We start from the raw sequence: 18,616 nt of genomic DNA, 5'->3' as shown, positions 1-18,616 counted from the left end.
CAAGGTCCTTTGGGGCTAGGCGTCCCCGCCAGTTACCTCCTGGGGTCGGAGGTGGTGGTAAAATTCTCAAACTAGCGTGTTCTCATCCTTTACTTTCTGCAGGGTCTCCCCTGCCAGCGATCAAGATAACACTCCCAGGTTTCTTTCTGGGGAAGCACTGAGTGGAGATGGTCAAGGTCACCCACGATCGGGTACAGCGTGTCCAGTCCAGGCGGACCACTAGAGTCCTGTGCTGGGGACTTGGCTGTCAGCCCGGCCTGGCCAACGCAGGAACGTGCGCACTACCGGAGCCTGGCGGCGACAGCCACCTGCTCAGCGGGTACAGAAAGACCTGTTCTCTACTGTTCCCACGAGCGGGCCACCGCCCCAGGTCTCCAGGCCCTAGAAGGTCAGGAGGCTGTCCTCTGGGGACTCCCGCCACCCGCACCATCCTCATCACCCCAAGGAATAAAAGCCTCAGCGATTGGAACACGCTACGCCAATCATCCTAGTCTCTGCCCACACCTCCTCCGGTGTACATCGCATTGGTTGCATCATACAAGCCTCCGATAAGATCCTCTTCTCGAATTGGCTAATAGAGGCTTCTCCCGCCTAACCCTTCTTAGTCGGAAGGTTGTGATTGGTTAACCGCGTTGCCAAGCTCCGGACGCGGCTCGGCCATTGGAAGCCGCGGGCTGCCCCGCCCGCCGGCGAAGGTGAGAGTCTCCTCCAGTCACCGGACCCCGCACCGCACAGAGCGGCTCCCGGCTCGTGCTCGAGGTCTAGGCACATTCTGTCGCGATGTCGCCTCCATCAATCTTTGCCCAGGTTCCGCAAGCCCCGCCGGTTCTGGTCTTTAAACTCACTGCTGACTTCCGGGATGATCCAGATCCCCGCAAGGTTAACCTCGGCGTGGGAGGTAAGGATGCGGTGCCCTGGAATGCGAGCAGCCTTGGGGGGAGGTGGGCGAAGGAGGAACTGAGACTTAGTTTGGTGCCTCCATGAGGGGAAGCCGAGGACAGAAGGCTGGGACCACGAGGCCATCACCAACCTACCCATTTTGCAGATGGCGATACAGAGTCCTTGGAAAGAGGTGGTGTTCAAGGTCACGCAGAACAGGAGTAACATCTGGGACACAAATGTAGTTTTTGTTTCTCCACCCTTTGTTCTTTATAGTACTTGTTCTAAAGCAACGATGGGATGGTAAGGAGAGAGAAGTCTGGCGGCTTTAGCGTCATGTTCAGCTGGAACTGGGAATGAAAGAGCTGTTAGCTTAATAGAGCTGTGGCGCGGGTTGAGCGAGTAGCAGACTCCACTTAGGAAGTGTTAACCCACATGGGGGAAATGTAGGTTTGGTTTATTCTCAGAGTGGAGCAGATGAGGTGAAGCTCGGCTCAGGCCTCACATCTGGGTCCTCATTTCCTGATTGTTTGCCTTGAACCAAGTTAGCCTTCTGCCAAGGTCGTTTGTGTTGTAAAGTCTCTAAAGCCCTCTAACTCTAGCGACTTTGTCATAACTGGCAATTTGATGTTTGATGCTCTACGGAGCTTGGTTTGCATTTGGCCACGTGCAGAGGCCAGTCAAGGAGAGAAAAGTGGGCTGAATGATGTCCTCAGCAGGGGACCAACCCGAACTGAAAGCGGTAGAAGGTTAGAAAGAAGAAATGGAATTGGTTTGAAGCAGAGGGTGCCGCGGGGAAGGGGGTTCAGAATCTAGGTTCTTAGAGAGAATTGCAAACATAGCCCTTGTTCTCTCTCTCTCTCTCTCTCTCTCTCTCTCTCTCTCTCTCTCTCTCTCTCTCTCTCTCTCTCTCTCTCTCTCTCTCTCTCTCTCTCTCTCTCTCTCTCTCTCTCCCACACACACACACACTGACACACACTGACACACAGATTTCATCAAGGAATAGGAGGGGCTGAGAGAAAATCCTAAAGTGCTGTTTTATCTGGACATAAATGATAGATACCATTTTCTCAACTTCTATGTCTGTTTGAAAGTTTTCAAAATAAAACATAAAAAGGCCAGTATTCATTGTTTTGCCAATGAAGAGAATGTTGATGTTTTTAGCAGCCCCCAGAACAGGTGACATACTGAAAGATTGTCTTGAATAAAAATCACAATGATCACCGTATAAGCTCTTTATTTAAATCCAGCCTGGAACCTCCAAGTGTTTATTTACAGCCTGATATAGATAGAAGAGCCAGCTAGCAGGGTCCATTGCTTGAGCCGTCTTGCAGGGTTTGGTGGATTAATGCAATCAGTGCTTTGTGTGGGGTCTGGTGTATAAGTAGGAGTTATGTAAATGTGAGCTATTTGTTATTGTTTGTCGTTTCTTTGAGTGGGTCTCTTGAAAGAAGTTGAATAAAAATATCCAGCCTAAGGACTGAAAGATGAAATTTATGACGTCGGTTCAGAAATAAAATATTCCTGCACAGGAAAACCTCCAGTCCGGATGACCCGAGTCACCCTTAGGCTCAGATACTCATCTCAGTAGTGACGTGCCTTTGTCCCTGTTTCTGGGAACCTAAGAACACAAGCAAATGAGTTATGCATGTAAATATATGTTCTACCTACAGCAATTCTGGGCAGTTTCTTTCTAGCTCTCCTGCTTGCAGGGAAGGAGGCTGAAGCCCAGGGAGAAAGTATAGTTTGACCCCTAGATGAGAGAGCTGGGATTCTAGGCAGGCCTCAGGCCTCAAGGTTTCTGGAATCTTCTCTGCTCGGTATACTTTCAGCTGGTCTGGAGGTAACCAGTAACCTGCAGAGAGAAGAGGCATGGGACCTGGGTGCCCATGGCTCTGACAAAGGTTATCTAATGTCTTTGAAGCTGAGGAAGAATGAGGTACCAGGAATGAATGACAATTAGAATTTATCAAAAGTCCACTCGAGGGTTTCCCAGCACCTCCGGGATTCTATTAATAGGGAAGTGTTACAGTGTGAGGTAATTGTATTGACCCCCATCAATTAACCAAGGATCAGTAAACCAGGAACAATTTTGTGTTCGAAGTGTGATCTGTAAAGAAATGCGTTGCATAGAGGCCTATGTGATCATTACCTTGACCTGTTCTGTGTGGGAGATAGATGCTCACATAGGAGTAATCGAAACGGGAATGAAAGGTCTCTTTCTGCATGTGTCTGTCCTGTCATACTTACACACACACCTCAGCACACTCTCTGTAAAGGGAATTAATTAATTACTGATTGAGAAGGTTGCTCCTCCCAAGGCCAAAGGTAATTGAAGTGTTCCCTCTCAGGTTCTAGCTAGCAGTGCTGGGCAGTTTTAGAATAACCTGTAATCTCATTAGCTGGCTCCTATTTGCAGATAGCTTCCCGGGAGATTTTTGTCTTCTCGCTGGACTGATTTCAATAGCTTTCTTGTCAGTAAACAGAGCAGCGGGTCCCAGTTTTCACTGTTAAGTTTATGGAGCTGGTGGGCTTAGTGTTTCTCAAAACTAAGGACAGTGAGACACAAGTCCAACATGATGCAAAGTTTATTTATTTATTTTTTTTACCGTGTGTGTGTGTGTGTGTGTGTGTGTGTGTGTGTGTGTGTGCGCGCGTGCATGCATGCATTTGTGTGGAGTCCAGCTGTTAACACTGAGTGTCTTACACTACTGCTTCTACTTCATCTTTTGAGACAGTGTTTCTCACCGAACCTAATGCTCACTGATGGTGTGACTAGCTGGCCAGCGATCTCAGGGATTTGCCTGTCTCCACTGCCTGGAGCTCTAGGGTTACACTCCCATGCCCAGCTCTTTATGTGGGTGCCCGGGATCTGAAGTCAGATCTTACATGTGTGTGGTAGGCACTGAGAAGTGGAGCCATCTCTCTCTTTCTCTCTTTAAAAAAGCCAGTCTCTCTCCCCCTCTTTTAAAATGAGAACTTATCCTTCTTTCTTTTGGTCTAGTTTAGTAGTTTTTGATGTGCTTTCTCACCTCTTGAGATGGGATTTTTGGTTAGGTGATATGTATGGGTGTTTCTCAGAGCAGAAGTTGGAAAAGGACTTAGAGGCTCGTGTGCATGGGCTCTTGGGTGCCGGGAGGTGAGGGAAGGCGAACCTTCATGGGGATGAAGGCGCTAGTTCAACCATTTAATTCTCTGTTCTTCCTCTCTGCAAACTAGACTGCTGGGCTTGTCTGTAACCCTTGTGACTGCCCTGGAAGCTTACTCAGGAAGAAAGGACATGCATAGGTCACAGAGCTCAGCGGTGTGCTGATAAGAAGGTTCTGCCCGATCCAACTCTCTAGGCTGAGGGCCTTAGAATTTCCTTAGGCACTGCCTGTTACAGAGTGGGGTGGGGAGGGAGAGGAGAGAGGGAGAGAGACAGAGACAGACAGAGCCCGAGCACAAGCTTTTGTTGAATTCTGTAGTTATCAGCCTAACTCTTATTATCTTTATGATCTTTGGCAAATAATTTCTGGCCTCAGTTTCCAGATTCCTAATACCTATGTATTTTGTGGCTTGTTAAAATAATTAAACGAGAGTAAAGAAATGTATGAAGTATTTAGTAAATCCTTGTTATTACGGTGGCTTCAGTTTCCAGGAGTGTCTATAATTATGAGAGCTCACCATCCTGGGTCTCCTCGCCTAGAGCCCTTCTTATTACTGCCATATGTTCACCAGCTCCCTACCCACCACCCATGCATTGTCCAGACTCGATGGATAGTAGGATCACCAGCCACCCTTTCCTTGGTCCCGCCTGTATGAGTCTGGTCTTTGGGTTCTTGGTTTTGTCACATCCTCAGAGGTCCGTCTGCTTATCTTCCCATTCCTTTATCCCACCATCGTTGCCTTGTTTCGGGACCTCGCTATTTCTCTTCTGGATCATTTCCGGAGCCTTCTGCTCACGGTCCTCTGGGGTTTGACTTTGTGATGCCGCTCAGATGAGTCTGTAAATATACAGCTGTTGGTGTCACTCCTTTTGGATGTTCCCATGAAAACAGAAGAGCCTTGAAAGAAACTCCCCCACCGAAAGGTTCCTCCACTGAGCCTGCTCAGGAGACACAAAAGTGCAGTGCCCCAAACGGCAATGCTGTCCTGCTACTGAGGGCCTTGCAAAGGTGCCCCTCAGACTGGAACACCCCTCTTCCCCTGTCTACCTTTTAAACCCTTCCTTATTCACTGCTCGAATGAACTTCATCCTCTGTAAGATCTTCCCTGACCCACCATGGGGATTTAAAGCCTCAGCATGCGGTGTTTTTCCTGGAGGACAGGGCATATCTTGGTGTAGCTGCTTCTGGCCAGTGCCTGGCACAGTGGGTGAGTGCTTGTTGAATGCTGAGTAGGTGACAGGAGGAAAGGGCAACGGGAATAAAACAGGACAGGCATAAGCACTCTACAGGAGAGGAGGAACGGTGGCTGGCTGTCATGCTTGCCTTCCTTGCTCCGGTCACCCAGAGAAGTCTGGATTCCTGCTGTACGGATGGCCAGCACACCAAGGTATGCCCAGAACTGAACCTGGGAGAGATCGGGAAGGGGGCTGCTGAATTGGGCAATTCTCCTCTTCTCACTGTATAGTTAACCTCACTCTTGAGTATGCAGGGTGGTTTTCTTTTGGGCAGGGTGATGGTCAGAGTATATAACAACAGCACAGTGGCTTTTTCTTTCTCCTATATGTTTTTACGATCATTTAGGAATGACATTATCATAGATACAAACATGCAGCGTAGCTATGTTATATCTGGACTGACTTTTCTGACTTGTGGTGAGTCTAGATGGTATCCTTTCTGGGTAGGTGCAGGCATGCATCCATTCCGTGACTCTGGGAGCCCCCTTTTGAAATGGCCTTTAGTGGTAGGACTCCCAACAGGAGAGCATCACTTTATAACTGTCTCTGTACACACCATCTAGTTTATTCAGCTCTGCTCGCAGGGACTGGTGCAGGTACCAAGTTTCCCAACATTAACATTGGGTTCCAAAGGAAGAAGATTTGGTAGAATTAAGGACCTTCACAGTAATAACACGCCATCTAAACTCAAATCCCCCAGAGACTTTCAGGAGCACGTTGCAGTGTTAGCCTCCGATCTGACCCGGTGGTCTCTACCGAGAGCAGCTCTTCCTCAGAAGGAGGTATTTTGATATGTCTTTAAAGAAACCCAATCAGGTTCCACCTGGTTAAGTAAACTTTTAATATATGTTGAAGGCAGTTAGGGTATGTAAATGCTATGAGTCATATTCTAAGATTTATTCACCAGCCCAAAGACTAGACTCTAGGTAGTGAGGGACCATTCCAGTCCACATTTCTGTTATGCACTGATATATTTCCTGGACCTATAGATGACTCATTTCTGGAAATATAGTTATCTGAAGGAATAGAAAACACTTATTTTTATTAAAAATAATAAATGAACCAAAATGGACTTAAAATGCAAAAGTGTTTTGTTTGTTGTATATATTTTGGCTTGGTAGTTTTACACTTAGAAGTATTTCTTAGAACTATATTATATCCATACTTACTGATATAGGGATATTCAACACAATGTTTCTTTTTTAAAAAAAATATTTATTTATTTTATGTATATGTATACACTGTTGCTGTCTTCCGACACATCAGAAGAGGGTGTTGGGTTCCATTACAGATGGTTGTGAGCCACTATGTGGTTGCTGAAAATTGAACTCAGGTCCTCTGGAAGAGCAGTCAGTGCTCGTAACTATTGAGCCATCTCTCCAGTAACACAATGTTTCTAATAGCAGATACTTGAAATCACAGTTAATAGTAATTCTTACGTAGGAAAGAGTGTTATGGCATAGAAGGCTCAACATATGAAGAGTTTCCATTTGGATTTATAATAAGAGAAATGCAAATGGAACTGCCTTGACACAAAGTGCACATTCGTACTGGGAATTCACGGGGTGAAGCTGTTGGGGGGCGGGGCGGGGGTGGAGAAGCTGACGCTCTTCACGTTGCTGGTTCATGTGAATTGATGGTTGTCGTGGAGACCAACTTGGAAGGATCTGTCCAAACACGCATCCATCAGCACGTCCATTTCAAGCCTGCATCTTACAGATGTGTTTGTCGAAACATGACACGACACGTATATGGGCTGGTTCACTAAAGTGCTGTTCTAATAGCTGACATAGTAAACAATTGTTTTAATAACCTACATAGAAAACAACTTGAATGTCCAATGTGAGGCTGTCAAAATAAAGTCTGGTTTATTCGTCAGTTAAGCAGCTGTGAAAAAGAACAAAGAATCTTTCTGTGCAGAAACAAGAAGAGACCGTCAAGCGGCAGAAGCAAGGAACAGGACACCGTATAACATGCTGCTGCTGTATAATGCCAAATGCAGGAAGCCAAATTTGCCTGTGTGTTGTGGGGAAATTCTGGGCGATGCGTAGGAAACCAACAACAGTTGTGTGTAGGGAGGGGGATTTGGAATGCAGAGGGCAGAGTGGGAGCATAAAGATACATCACCTATCAGGATGATACTGACAAATAAAAGGGCTGGAGCGATGGTGGCTCAGTGGTTAAGGTTAACTGTCTGTTCTTCTAAAGGACCGGGGTTCAATTCCCTGCACCCAGATGGCAGCTTACAACTGTCTATAACTACAGTTCTAAAGGGTCTGACACCCTCACACCAATGTACATACAATAAAATCAAATAAATGAAGCCCCATTAGTTTCACAAGCTAATTAAAAAGATACCTCTAACATAGAATTAAGTGGGAAAGAAACATGCATGTTGTGAACCCTATGATGGTATGATCCATATTTTATAAAAGAATATGCATGCTAGCAATAGAGATGAGCAGGTTGTCCCTTTGTGCCCAGGAGCAGAAGGCTGGCACTGTGGTGTTTAATGTCACATTAAGTGTTTACATTTGGGCTAAGCTAAAATCTTTATAGTTAATGTGTGTTGTTCCGGAAGACACCCTGAGATATACAGGAGTTTACAATTTAGTCAGAATCACTCTGAGAGCTTGGCCTCACCTGCTCAGACATAGGGTTGCTATGTCACTCAGTAGAGATGGAAGTGACCTCGGTGGGGATCAGCTCAGAGATTACTGGCTCCGGTCAAGGCCAAAGCAGCTGCCTGCAGAATTCAGGATAACTTTAGAGCAGTGTAGGGGGAATTGGGAAGGAGGAGAGGTCAGAGCAGCCCGAAAATATGCTAAATGCACTAGAATGTTGAAGGAATGCCTAGAAGTTTTCTGCGTAGCCTGATTGAATGTCATGAACTAGATAAAATTAGATCAGTGCGAGGCCATGAGAGGCAGCGAGTGTGTCTGAACAGTGAAAATGTAAACACTGGCTGATTTCAAAATATGCAGAGAGGACAAAGATGTGTTTAAGTGGGTCCTTGACCGTTGTGTATCCGGTGTCTGTGCTCCAGGCACAGGACATAGGCTTCCTGTGTGACACATTTCTGCATTTTTATGTCACCTGAAGAAGGCAGACATTCCTTGTTTCTCTCCTCCTTTCACCGTGCTTGTGTTTGGGGGTGCAGAGATTTTTGTGAAGAAGCCCCAAGCCAGACGCATCCAACCCTTTTGACATTGCATTATGACGACGTTGTCACTGTCTATAAACCTGTCGGGTCATGTTGATAAGCTATCCTGAGACACATGCAGGCTGTGGGCTGCAGTTTGGACACGTCCAACCTAGGCTTTTCTGGAACGCTTTTGGGAAGCATGGGGATGGAATCTCTGGGCCATTGATTATAGAGACTTGATCGAAGAGATGGCTTCCATTCACAGACACCGCCCCTCTCTCGCTTGACCGGAGTTTGTGCATCCCAATTTTATTTCAGCACCCCAGTTCTGGAGATCACATTAAAAGCTGTATAATCCGAATGGGGGTGGGGGTGGGGAGAAGCGAGGCTGTCCTGTGGGCTCAGCGCTAACCCAGGACTTGATGCAGCAAGTGAACGCACTTTATGTTTCTGTCTGTGTCCTGCTTTGGCTAGAGGGTGGTGGAATTTTCTCTGTCCATAGTTACACACAAGCTGGCTTGGACGATGCCTGGTGTTCATGTGCATCTCTTTTTTCCGTACTCAGCATACCGCACGGATGAATCTCAGCCCTGGGTTTTGCCAGTGGTAAGGAAGGTGGAGCAGAAGATTGCTAATGACTATAGTCTCAACCACGAGTACCTGCCGATCCTGGGCCTGGCGGAGTTCCGGAGCTGTGCTTCTCGCCTAGTACTCGGAGATAACAGCCCAGCTATCAGGGAGAATCGGGTGAGTGTGGGGTGTGGACGGTTTCTTGTTAGGAACCGGAAATGTCTAAAAAGAAAAGATTAAAAGTTCAATTTGCTTGAAAGCATTCAAAGTTACGTCTTGAGAATTCTTGGAAAATACATTTTTTGTTATTTATTTCTTTGAAGGTAAGCTGGCCTCTTTTCAATTTTTATTTAGTTTATGTGCATGAGTATTGTGCTTGCATGTAATTCCTGTGCTATATGTGAGTGCCTGGTGCCCAAGGAGGCCAGAAGAGGGTATTGGATCCCCTGAGACTGGAGTTACAGATGACTGTGAACTGCTATGTGGGTGCTGGGAATCGAACCTGGGTCCTCTGGAAGAGCAGCCAGGACTCTTAAGTCAGTGTAAGGGGATAATTTTGGCCGTATCCAGAGCTCAGCTTCACTTAGTCAGTTTTGTCCAGTACAGTATCAGATTTCAACCGCTGGCATTGAAGTTGTTACTGGAAAAGCCAAGCAAAGAGAGAAGTTAATGGACTCTGAAGAGTTCAGAGGTGTATCTCTGCCACTGCTTTTGGCTATAGGCAAATAAATCATTTTATCTACTTGGTCTCTGTATCTTGAATTTGGAAAGAGAGGAATTTGTAGCTCATAATCCCATCAGGGGTTCTTGCTTTCCTCTGAAATTATATACAGAATTTTGTTTATTTCTGGGGAAAAACTTCCTTATTTTAACCCAGATTCTCAGAAGGTGTCAGTGATCCCTCAACCTTCAAGAACCAGAATTCCCTGCTCTTTCTTACCTGCGGTAACCCCTGTAGCTCAGAATTCTCCACTCTTTCTTACCTGTGGTAACCCCTGTAGCCTTTCCCTCAGGCACTTTCATTGAGAGGCCTGTGCTCTAACTACAGAAGTGTGTGAGAAGGAGTGTGTGTTAGGAGCAGACATTGTGAGGGAGGGTGTGTATGGTGGGAAGTGCTGATGGAGAGACTCAGGGCATGGGGAGACCCTTGGGGCTGCAAATGTGTGCCTAGCCGGGACTCCGGCTCTCAGCTCTTACTGAATGTTAGTATTACTTGCAAGGTGTAAGCTGGACCCTGCGAACCCCTGCCAAGCCAATCTAATCAGAATCTTGAAGGGGCATTGCCCTCTTTCTTCCCACAACCCCAGTGGGAGTTCCCCCCCTTCTTTTTTTTCTTTTTAAGATTTTTTTATTTATTGTTATATATAAGTACACTGTAGCTGTCTTCAGACACACAGAAGTGGGCGTCAGATCTCATTACGGATGGTTGTGAGCCACCATGTAGTTGCTGGGATTTGAACTCAGGACCTCCGGAAGAGCAGTCAGTGCTCTTAACCACTGAGCCATCTCTCTAATCCCCTGTTTTGTTTTTTGTTTTTTGTTTTGTTTGTTTGTTTGTTTTTTTAAAGAGAGGGTTTCTCTATGCAGCCCTGGCTGTCCTGGAACTCATTCTGTAGACTAGGCTGGCCTCAAATCCTTCTGCTTCTGCCCCCCAAGTGCTGGGATTAGAGTGTGTGCGCTACTACCAACCTGATTTGGGAGTGTTTTTAAAAGGTGCCCCCATTGGGCTGGCGAGATGGCTCAGTGGTTAAAGAGCACTGACTGCTCTTCCGAAAGTCCTGAGTTCAAATCCCAGCAACCACATGGTGGCTCACAACCACCCATAATGAGATCTGACACTCTCTGGTGTGTCTGAAGACAGCAACAGTGTACTTATCTATAATAATAAATAAATCTTTTAAAAAAAAAAGGTGCCCCCATTGACTCCAAACTATATCTAGGTTTGAAAAAAAAACCACAAAGTAGAGAAGATAAGAAAACATCGATCCTGTTCTTGGGACAGGGGTGTGTGGGGTGGCCCAGGGACAGCGGTGGGCAGAAGCAAGTCTCTCGGTTGTACAGAGACTCGCCTGAAGGCTACAGTTTGTGCAAGGGTTACCTAAGGAAAGCATTGTTTGAGCACGGCAAACCTGGCTCACTGGGTGGGCGGGGAGAGCAAGAGTCCGGTTAGGTGTTGTGTAATTGAAATCAGCTGCGCTCCTCACTCCCCCAGGCCACGTTGTGATGCAGGCCACGGTTCACTAGTGGTGAGGGCCACATGTTGAGTCACTTGAGGAGTTCCTCACCTGTTGTTTGCAGCAGGGTTTTTCTTTTCCAGATGCTCTGATAAGCCGAATGGCAAGGAGAAGGTAAAGGTGGCTGACGTGCTTGGTCTCCTGCAGGTGTCTTGAGGCAGGGAGGCTCTGGGCTGAAGGTCTTGGAACCCAGGCCACTGATTAAGCAAGTAATTAATCAAAGTTCGCACTAGATTTCTGTGTATGGCTTTGTCTTGCCTCGGGGAATGGAAGGTGTGGGATTTGTGTGCCGGGGGTAGAGGGTGGTGTGGAAGAGCTGCCCTGAAAATCCTGTGTTTCCCCAGACAGAAGGTGGGCAGTCTGTTTTAAAATCTATACATTTTATCGCTCCTCTGAGAATTTCATGCAGTGTATTTTGGGTCATACCCATCTCTGTTTCTCACAGACCCCTCCCGATTCTGTGTCTTCAAAAAAACCAATACAGGGAGTTCAGTTTGTGCTGCCCATAAACTCCGTCGGAGCGTGAGGCCAACCATGCTGCCCACCAGGAGCCACAGCCTTAACAAAGACTGACCTTTCCTTCTCTCAGAAGCCAGCAAGACTCCATAGCCCCTCAGTTAGGGGTGGGGCCGCATGCTGGAGTGATGGCTTGCTTGATCTTACATAGGAGAGCGGCACTGCTGTGTGTCCGTGGGAGGAAGCGTCCTGTCCTGCCTGTCCAGAGCACACAGTTGTGTTCCATTCCTCTCCAACCTCTGGCCCTTAAAAACCTTCTGCTCCCTCCTCAGTGGTCCCTGAGCCGTGTGTGTGTGTGTGTGTGTGTGTGTGTGTGTGTGTGTGTGCTAGTGTGTTGTAGATGTCCCATTTGTGGCTCAACACTCCACTGACGTTTACTCTCTGCAGTTTGACCAGTTGCAAGCTTCTGCATTTACCACAATCCAAAAGTAGACAGTCTTAAATTTGAAAGTGGGGAACTCGAGCAACCGGCAGTGGGGTACCTCTCTCTGCATACGCTGGAGATTAATCACTGGAGCTGCTGTTGGCAAATCAGAGGCCATATTGGGGGAGCTGCTTTTCTAAGAAAACTATTCTCAGCATGGATACTTTGTTGACAGTGTTCCTCTGTCCATGGATCTGGGTTTTGACCTCCTAAGACTGTAAGAACCTGTCCTGGGGCTCACGGCCTTGCCTTGACCTGGGAACATACTCTCCCTGCATGGTCTAGTTCATCTTTGTTGTGTTTTGATTACAGAACAAACTTAAAGGACAGTCTTTGTGGTATCAGATATGTAAAGTTCCTGTTTCAGGGATACTTCCCGGCATCTGCATCATGCTGGGTACCGCTGCTCCTGAGCTCTGAGCCATTCTTTTTTTCCTGGACATCTTGTGCATCCCTGGGCCACAATCTTAGTTCAGCCAACCATCAGCCCGTGTAGATTCTGGTAGTAGCCTCATTGGCCTTCCAGCCTCTCGTCTCCTTTTCATTTCAGAACATTTTCCACACTACAAGTAGAGAGATCCTCCTTATAAAAAGAGCTAATGGTGCGACCTGTTCCCATCCTCTACACGGCACACTTTCGTTGCTGCCTTCAGAGTAGGGTTCAGTCTCTGAGCTTGGCATCTCTCTCCCTGTTATCCCTTTGGGATCCTGCCAGTCTAAGAGTGAAGAGTGTTGCTGTTCGCAGACCTGTAGGCCTATCAGGACTCGGAACCCATGCCTGGCTTTTCCCTCTGCCGAGAATGCCTTCCTTGCTTCACTGACTCTCTAGTTCGCACCTCTGAGACCTTCAAGACCCGATCAAGGGTCACTTCTGTGCTGAATCGTTCACTTTCTCAGGCGTGGCTGGTTATTTATGTTCTCTGAATTATGACGTGGCCGTTTGAAGTCTGGGAATAGCCGAACTCACTGTGGCTTTACTCTAATGCCTAAATTAATAACATCTTTATTTTATTTCATATGTGAGAGTATTTCACTTGCATGTGTACATGTGTCACGTGCATGCTTGATGCCCGTGGAGGTCAGAAGAATGTTTCAGATCCTCTGGAACTGGAGATTCAGATGGCTGTGGGTCACCATGTGAGTGTAGGGAACTGAAACCAGGTCCTGTGCAAGAGCAGCAAGTGCTCTTAACTGCTGAGCCATGTCTCCAGCTCCTTCCAATGTCTGATTTTTTAAAGGCTTTTTTCTCTCATACTTTGTGATCCTGGCTAGGGATCATGGCTTGCTTATTCATTTTGTACATGTGCCACAGTTAGCTCACAGAACTTCTAAGGGTCTCGGATGTTTGAGTTAGTCACTTGTCAGAAGAGCCGGCACGTTGCTAGATGCTAGGACCAGCAGTGACCAAATGTACATGTGACCACAGAGTCAGCCCCTCCTTCTGTTTACTGTGTTAAACTTGTCAAATGCTGTAGAAAGAGAGGAAGAGGAGGCATGTTAGTCATGGGGAAGGGAGGGAGGCTGGATTCAGTTTTCACTGGAGTGGCCAGCATAGGAGAAGGGGAAGTGGAGACAAGACTCGGAGAATGGAGGAGAAGGGAAATGGTAACACCGTCTTCCTTAGACAGCATCCCTCTTGAAATTTAACATTACCACCTGCTTTGAAGGAGCCCAGTTTCTGGGACCCTCACTGCTTCTTCTTATTCTTCTGTTCTCAGACTTTAGGATTCAGACAAAATGTCCTTAGAGCAGTGTCTCAGGCTCTGCCGTTACTGAGCTTTGGCAGGCATGGCAGGTAGCCACAGTAGACCTGACTCTATTCCTTTCCTTGTAGTGAGCTCTCAGTCTCCTACTTTGGCCCTGGCCTCAAGGAGTCCGGGGATTTTGCCCTGCCTTGCGTCTTTTCCACACTAGGTTCTCTCTTCAGCCAGTCCGGCAGGAGCTTGTATGGTGGTGTGTATCAGATATGGTGAGAGTTGCTATGGAACCCAGGTGATGTGTGACCCTGGCGGCAAACAGCTTCTGATGGGCTCTGCTCACCTCACAGAGAAATAATATGAGCAAAGTATGATATCTGACATGTTCCTATGGCATTCACACTGGGCAGCTTACACATGCCTGTAACTCCAGCTCCAAGTGTTTCAAAACCTGTTTCTGGCCTCTGTGGGCATGCATACACACATATATCCCCACCCAAACACACACCTTAAAGAAAACCAACTCACAGAACAAAGTCCCTCTCTTTCTACTCCAACTATCCCTAGCGTCTTTCACGAAGTTGCCAATGTTAGGAGACTGCTATGTGTCCCTTGGCATCAGTTACTTTTTGGTACTATGATAAAACACCAGGACCAAAGGCATCTTATGGAGGAAAGAGTTCATTTTGGCCTGTGGTTCCGGAGAGGTCGGGTCCTTAGAGAAAGGGAGGTGTGGCAGGGAGCTGAGAGTTACATCTTCCGCTGTGTACAGGAAGCAGAGAATGAACGGTGGAGTTCAGCATAAACGCTCAAAGCCCTTCCCCAGTGATTACTGTACCTGCTAAGGTTACATACACCCCCACAGCACTATCTACTGGGATCACATGTCTGTCAGACACCTCAGCCTGTGGTGGACATTTTCCATTCAAACCACACTCCTCTTCTTTTGTTGTTTTGTTTTGCTTTGTTTTGTTTTGAGACAGGGTTTCTCTGTGTAACAGCCCTGGTTGTTCTAGAACTCACTGTGTGGACCAGGCTGGCTTCAGACTCAAAGAGATCCACCTGCCTCTGCCTCCTGAGTGCTGGGATTAAAGATGTGTGCCTCTACTGCCTGGCACTTGCATTCTCTCTGTCTCTCGCTGTCTGCCTCTCTCTTTAGGGGGTTGGACCCAGAGCCCTTAATGTGTTAGGTAAATGTTCTAGTACTACATCTGTGGCGGTTTGACTAAGGAGCTGCACTATTAGGCATGCGGCCTTGTTGGAGGAAGTGCGTTACTATGGGGGTAGGTAGGCTTAGAGACTCTCCTCCTAGCCATGTGGGAGTCAGTCTTCTGGGTGCCTTCCGATCAAGATGTAGAACTCTTGGCTCCTCCAGCACCATGTTTGCCTGGACACTGCCATGCTTCCTGCCTTGTTGATAATGGACCGAACCTCTGAACCTGTAAGCCGGCCCCAATTAAATGTTGTCCTTTATAAGAGTTGCCTTGGTCATGGTGTCCCTTCACAACAATGGAAACCCTAAGGACGACATCCTAGCTGCCTCCCTTTGCTTACAGACTTTTTTATGTGATCCTTTTGTTCTCCTTAATCTTGTAGGCATTTAGGCAACATTTAATTTATTTGTGCCTTTTATCTCTATTGAAAGAGTTGTGGTGAAGCCTCATTAGAATTTGAAGGGCCAGATCAAAGACAAGTGGAAGGAGTGACAGTACAGAAGACCCAGGAGCTGGAAGACCTCATTCATGCCCATCCACTGTGTGTCCTTTTGTGAACCATTGATTTCTCTTAATCTATTTACTTTATAGAGTCTGTGAGGGCCAAATGGGACTCTAGGTGAAGGTATTTTTCTAAATGGCAAAACAGGACTTTCATTATTACCTACATTAGGACTATCTAGGCTGAGAGGAAATTGAACAGAAGAGGGGAAAATCTGCCTGCCATCTTTATTTGAGAGAACACGGCTCCGGGGGTTAAGACACACCTGCGTTCTATAGATAGATGGGAGTCAAGGGCCAGCTTAAAGTAAATGTCCAGGGTCATACCGAAAGGGGTGATCTTGGGATGGGTGCTCAACAGCTGGGTTTCCCTTCCAAGGCACACATTAGTGTGGCCTAGGTCCTTCTGCCTGTGTTCCTCCTGGAGTCAGAACTATGAGATCAAAGACCTGGCTGTCCTGCTCACTGGTGACTGGGCAGGGACTTCGTCTCTTACCTTTCTGTCTCTTGGCTTCCCCACATATAAATCTGAGCAAGTAATAGGGTCTTCCGGTAACTGTTGGAAGTTTTGAGGAACTCATACACTTTAAGGGGCTTTCGAGAGAAAAAGGACAAAGTATGTCATCATGATTGTCTTACTCTTTTGAATATTAGCTGATCTCACCATTGTCAACAACCTTCTCTTTTTAGGTTGGAGGTGTTCAGTCTTTGGGAGGGACAGGCGCCCTTCGAATTGGAGCTGACTTCTTAGGACGATGGTACAATGGTACAGACAACAAGAACACACCGATCTACGTCTCATCTCCAACCTGGGGTGAGCCTGCTAGCTGTGGATGGTTGAGCCAAGCAGCCAGGAGGGCTGTCTTTATGATACTTGGTGACTGCATGGAAGATGCAATCTATCCCTGGCAGGGCTATCTTTGGGGAGTCGTTGAGCACTGGATTCTAGCAGCAGCCAGAGAAAGCCACTGCTCCAATTTGCACCTTTGCCCAAGATTCTCCACAGTCTTGGGTTGTATTCTATCCTTAGGTTGCATAACGGTGGACATAAGAGACAGGCAGTTCTGGAGTTCTTATAACTGGTTGAACTTGTTCCTAGTATAACTCAATAGCTAGCCTCTACAATGCCCAGTGGACACTGAGCCTGAGGGCCCGAAGCTCACCTATGTTCCTTCTGACTCTGCCACGTCGTGTTTGAAAAGCACTTAACATCTGTCCCTTTGCTTCGCAGAGAACCATAATGCTGTGTTTTCTGCTGCTGGCTTTAAAGACATCCGGTCCTACCACTACTGGGATGCTGAGAAGAGAGGACTTGACCTCCAGGGTTTCCTGAATGATCTGGAGGTGGGTGATACAGAAGAGCAGTAGAGGATTCTGTTCAGGAGCAGCAGGAAAAGCGTTTGGATCAGTTGATGAATGAGAGAGCCTGAGACTTTCTCCAAATCAGAGAGTGGATTCCGAGGTAGCACACGAGAGGCGTGCGAGACACGGAGAACATGGCTAATGCTTGCCCTTGCACTGTGACCCGTGTGCTACTGACCATCTCCTGACCGGTATCCCTGCTCCGTCGGAGCTGACATAGCCTTCTTCTCCACAGAGTGCTCCTGAGTTCTCCATCTTTGTCCTCCATGCCTGTGCACACAACCCAACAGGGACCGACCCGACTCCAGAGGAGTGGAAGCAGATCGCTGCTGTCATGAAGGTAACGGCTCTTACAGAGCATCTCTGTTAAGGAGGATGCATGGATTCATTTATTTAGTTGTTATTTCTTAATTATTTAAAAGCACAGCCTGCTTACTGAAGGATCTGGGAAATGGAGAGAAGTTCAGAGAAGAAAATAGATATTAACTGTAAATCTTATTACTCCTACAGACACTAGTTGAAGGGTTTTGGTGGATGGAGTATCAGAGTGTGCAGTTTTCAAAATGTATATCTGTTCTACAAGGAGCAATTAGTTTCTTAATATTATTTTGCAGCATTTCCCCCCTTTATTTCTCTATATACTTAACAATATATAATTAAACAATATTTAATGACTTATAGCATCATTTTTCATGCCATATGGTCCTTTTGTGGTGATATGCCATCTTGGCTTGGGTACATTGGTTGAGGAATGTTTAATTTCAGATTTCTTGACCTGATTTATTTATGTAGTAAAACACACACACACACACACACACACACACACACACACACGCACGCACGCACGCACGCACGCACGCATGTGCGCTCTCTCTCTCTTTCTCTCTTTCTCTCTCTGTCTCTTTTGTTTTGTTTTAATCGTTTTTTGTTTTTTGTTTTTTGGTTGTTATTTTTTTTTTTTTGAGACAAGGTTTTTCTGTATAGCCCTGGCTGTCCTGGAACTGGCTCTGTAGACCAAGCTGGCTTTGAACTCACAGAGATCCTCCTGCCTCTGCCTCCTGAGTGCTATAATTAAAGGTTCATGCCACCACCGCCTGGCAAAACTCTCTCTTTAGAATTGCTTTCTAGATGAGAATTTCTAGCTCAAAGTGTATATTTTCCATCAACGTGTTTGTGGGATACATATTAAGCAACTGTTAGGTGTTGGGTACCATTGGGATCTGATAGTGAACGTAGATATATGCTCTCCTTTCTTCCCTGAAGAGCTTATAGCCTTTTTGGGAAGATCTAAGGAGTTAGTAGTATTCAAGAATTCCAATATTGTAAGATAAGGCTTGGGTGTGTCTTGTGGGGTAAACGGTACAGATTGTATTCCTGGAGGTCCGCTAAAGCTTCCTGAAAGAAGTCTTTCAAAGGAGGAGATACGAAAGCTTTGTAGGAGGGAGCTGATAGAAAAGTGGGGGAGGAGGAGCGGAGGGCGTGGCAATAGCCCCACCCAGGCGGACCGTGTTAGCATTTAAGGAACTGAAGACAATCTCTACTCCCTGGAGTTCTGATGTCTACTCTAGTAACACTGTGGAATAGATCCTGAGGGAAGCTGGCTGAGTCAGCTGGGAGAGAAGTTAGATTGTTGCCTGTGTGGGAGCTACAGGATCTGACCGGGGGTGGGAGTGGGGGTGGGGTGGGGCGG

General features: G+C 46.8%; 1 protein-coding gene across 1 annotated transcript in view; it reads left to right on the top strand.

Moving 5' to 3' along the window:
• Window positions 1-630: 630 nt before the first annotated feature.
• Got1 (glutamic-oxaloacetic transaminase 1) overlaps window positions 631-18,616 on the top strand; it is a 26,452-nt gene continuing 8,466 nt past the window's right edge. The window contains exons 1-5 of the mRNA XM_031390383.1: window positions 631-898; window positions 8,974-9,155; window positions 16,255-16,378; window positions 16,796-16,908; window positions 17,162-17,266. Coding sequence (XP_031246243.1) covers window positions 781-898; window positions 8,974-9,155; window positions 16,255-16,378; window positions 16,796-16,908; window positions 17,162-17,266 — 642 coding nt within the window. The 5' untranslated portion in view covers window positions 631-780. The remainder of the gene's footprint in view (window positions 899-8,973; window positions 9,156-16,254; window positions 16,379-16,795; window positions 16,909-17,161; window positions 17,267-18,616) is intronic.

Source organism: Mastomys coucha, unplaced genomic scaffold (assembly GCF_008632895.1).
Source record: "Mastomys coucha isolate ucsf_1 unplaced genomic scaffold, UCSF_Mcou_1 pScaffold21, whole genome shotgun sequence".
Classification (NCBI taxonomy): Eukaryota; Metazoa; Chordata; class Mammalia; order Rodentia; family Muridae; genus Mastomys; species Mastomys coucha.
Note: the sequence above shows the minus strand (reverse complement) of the source record. Positions and strands in the feature narration are given on the sequence as shown.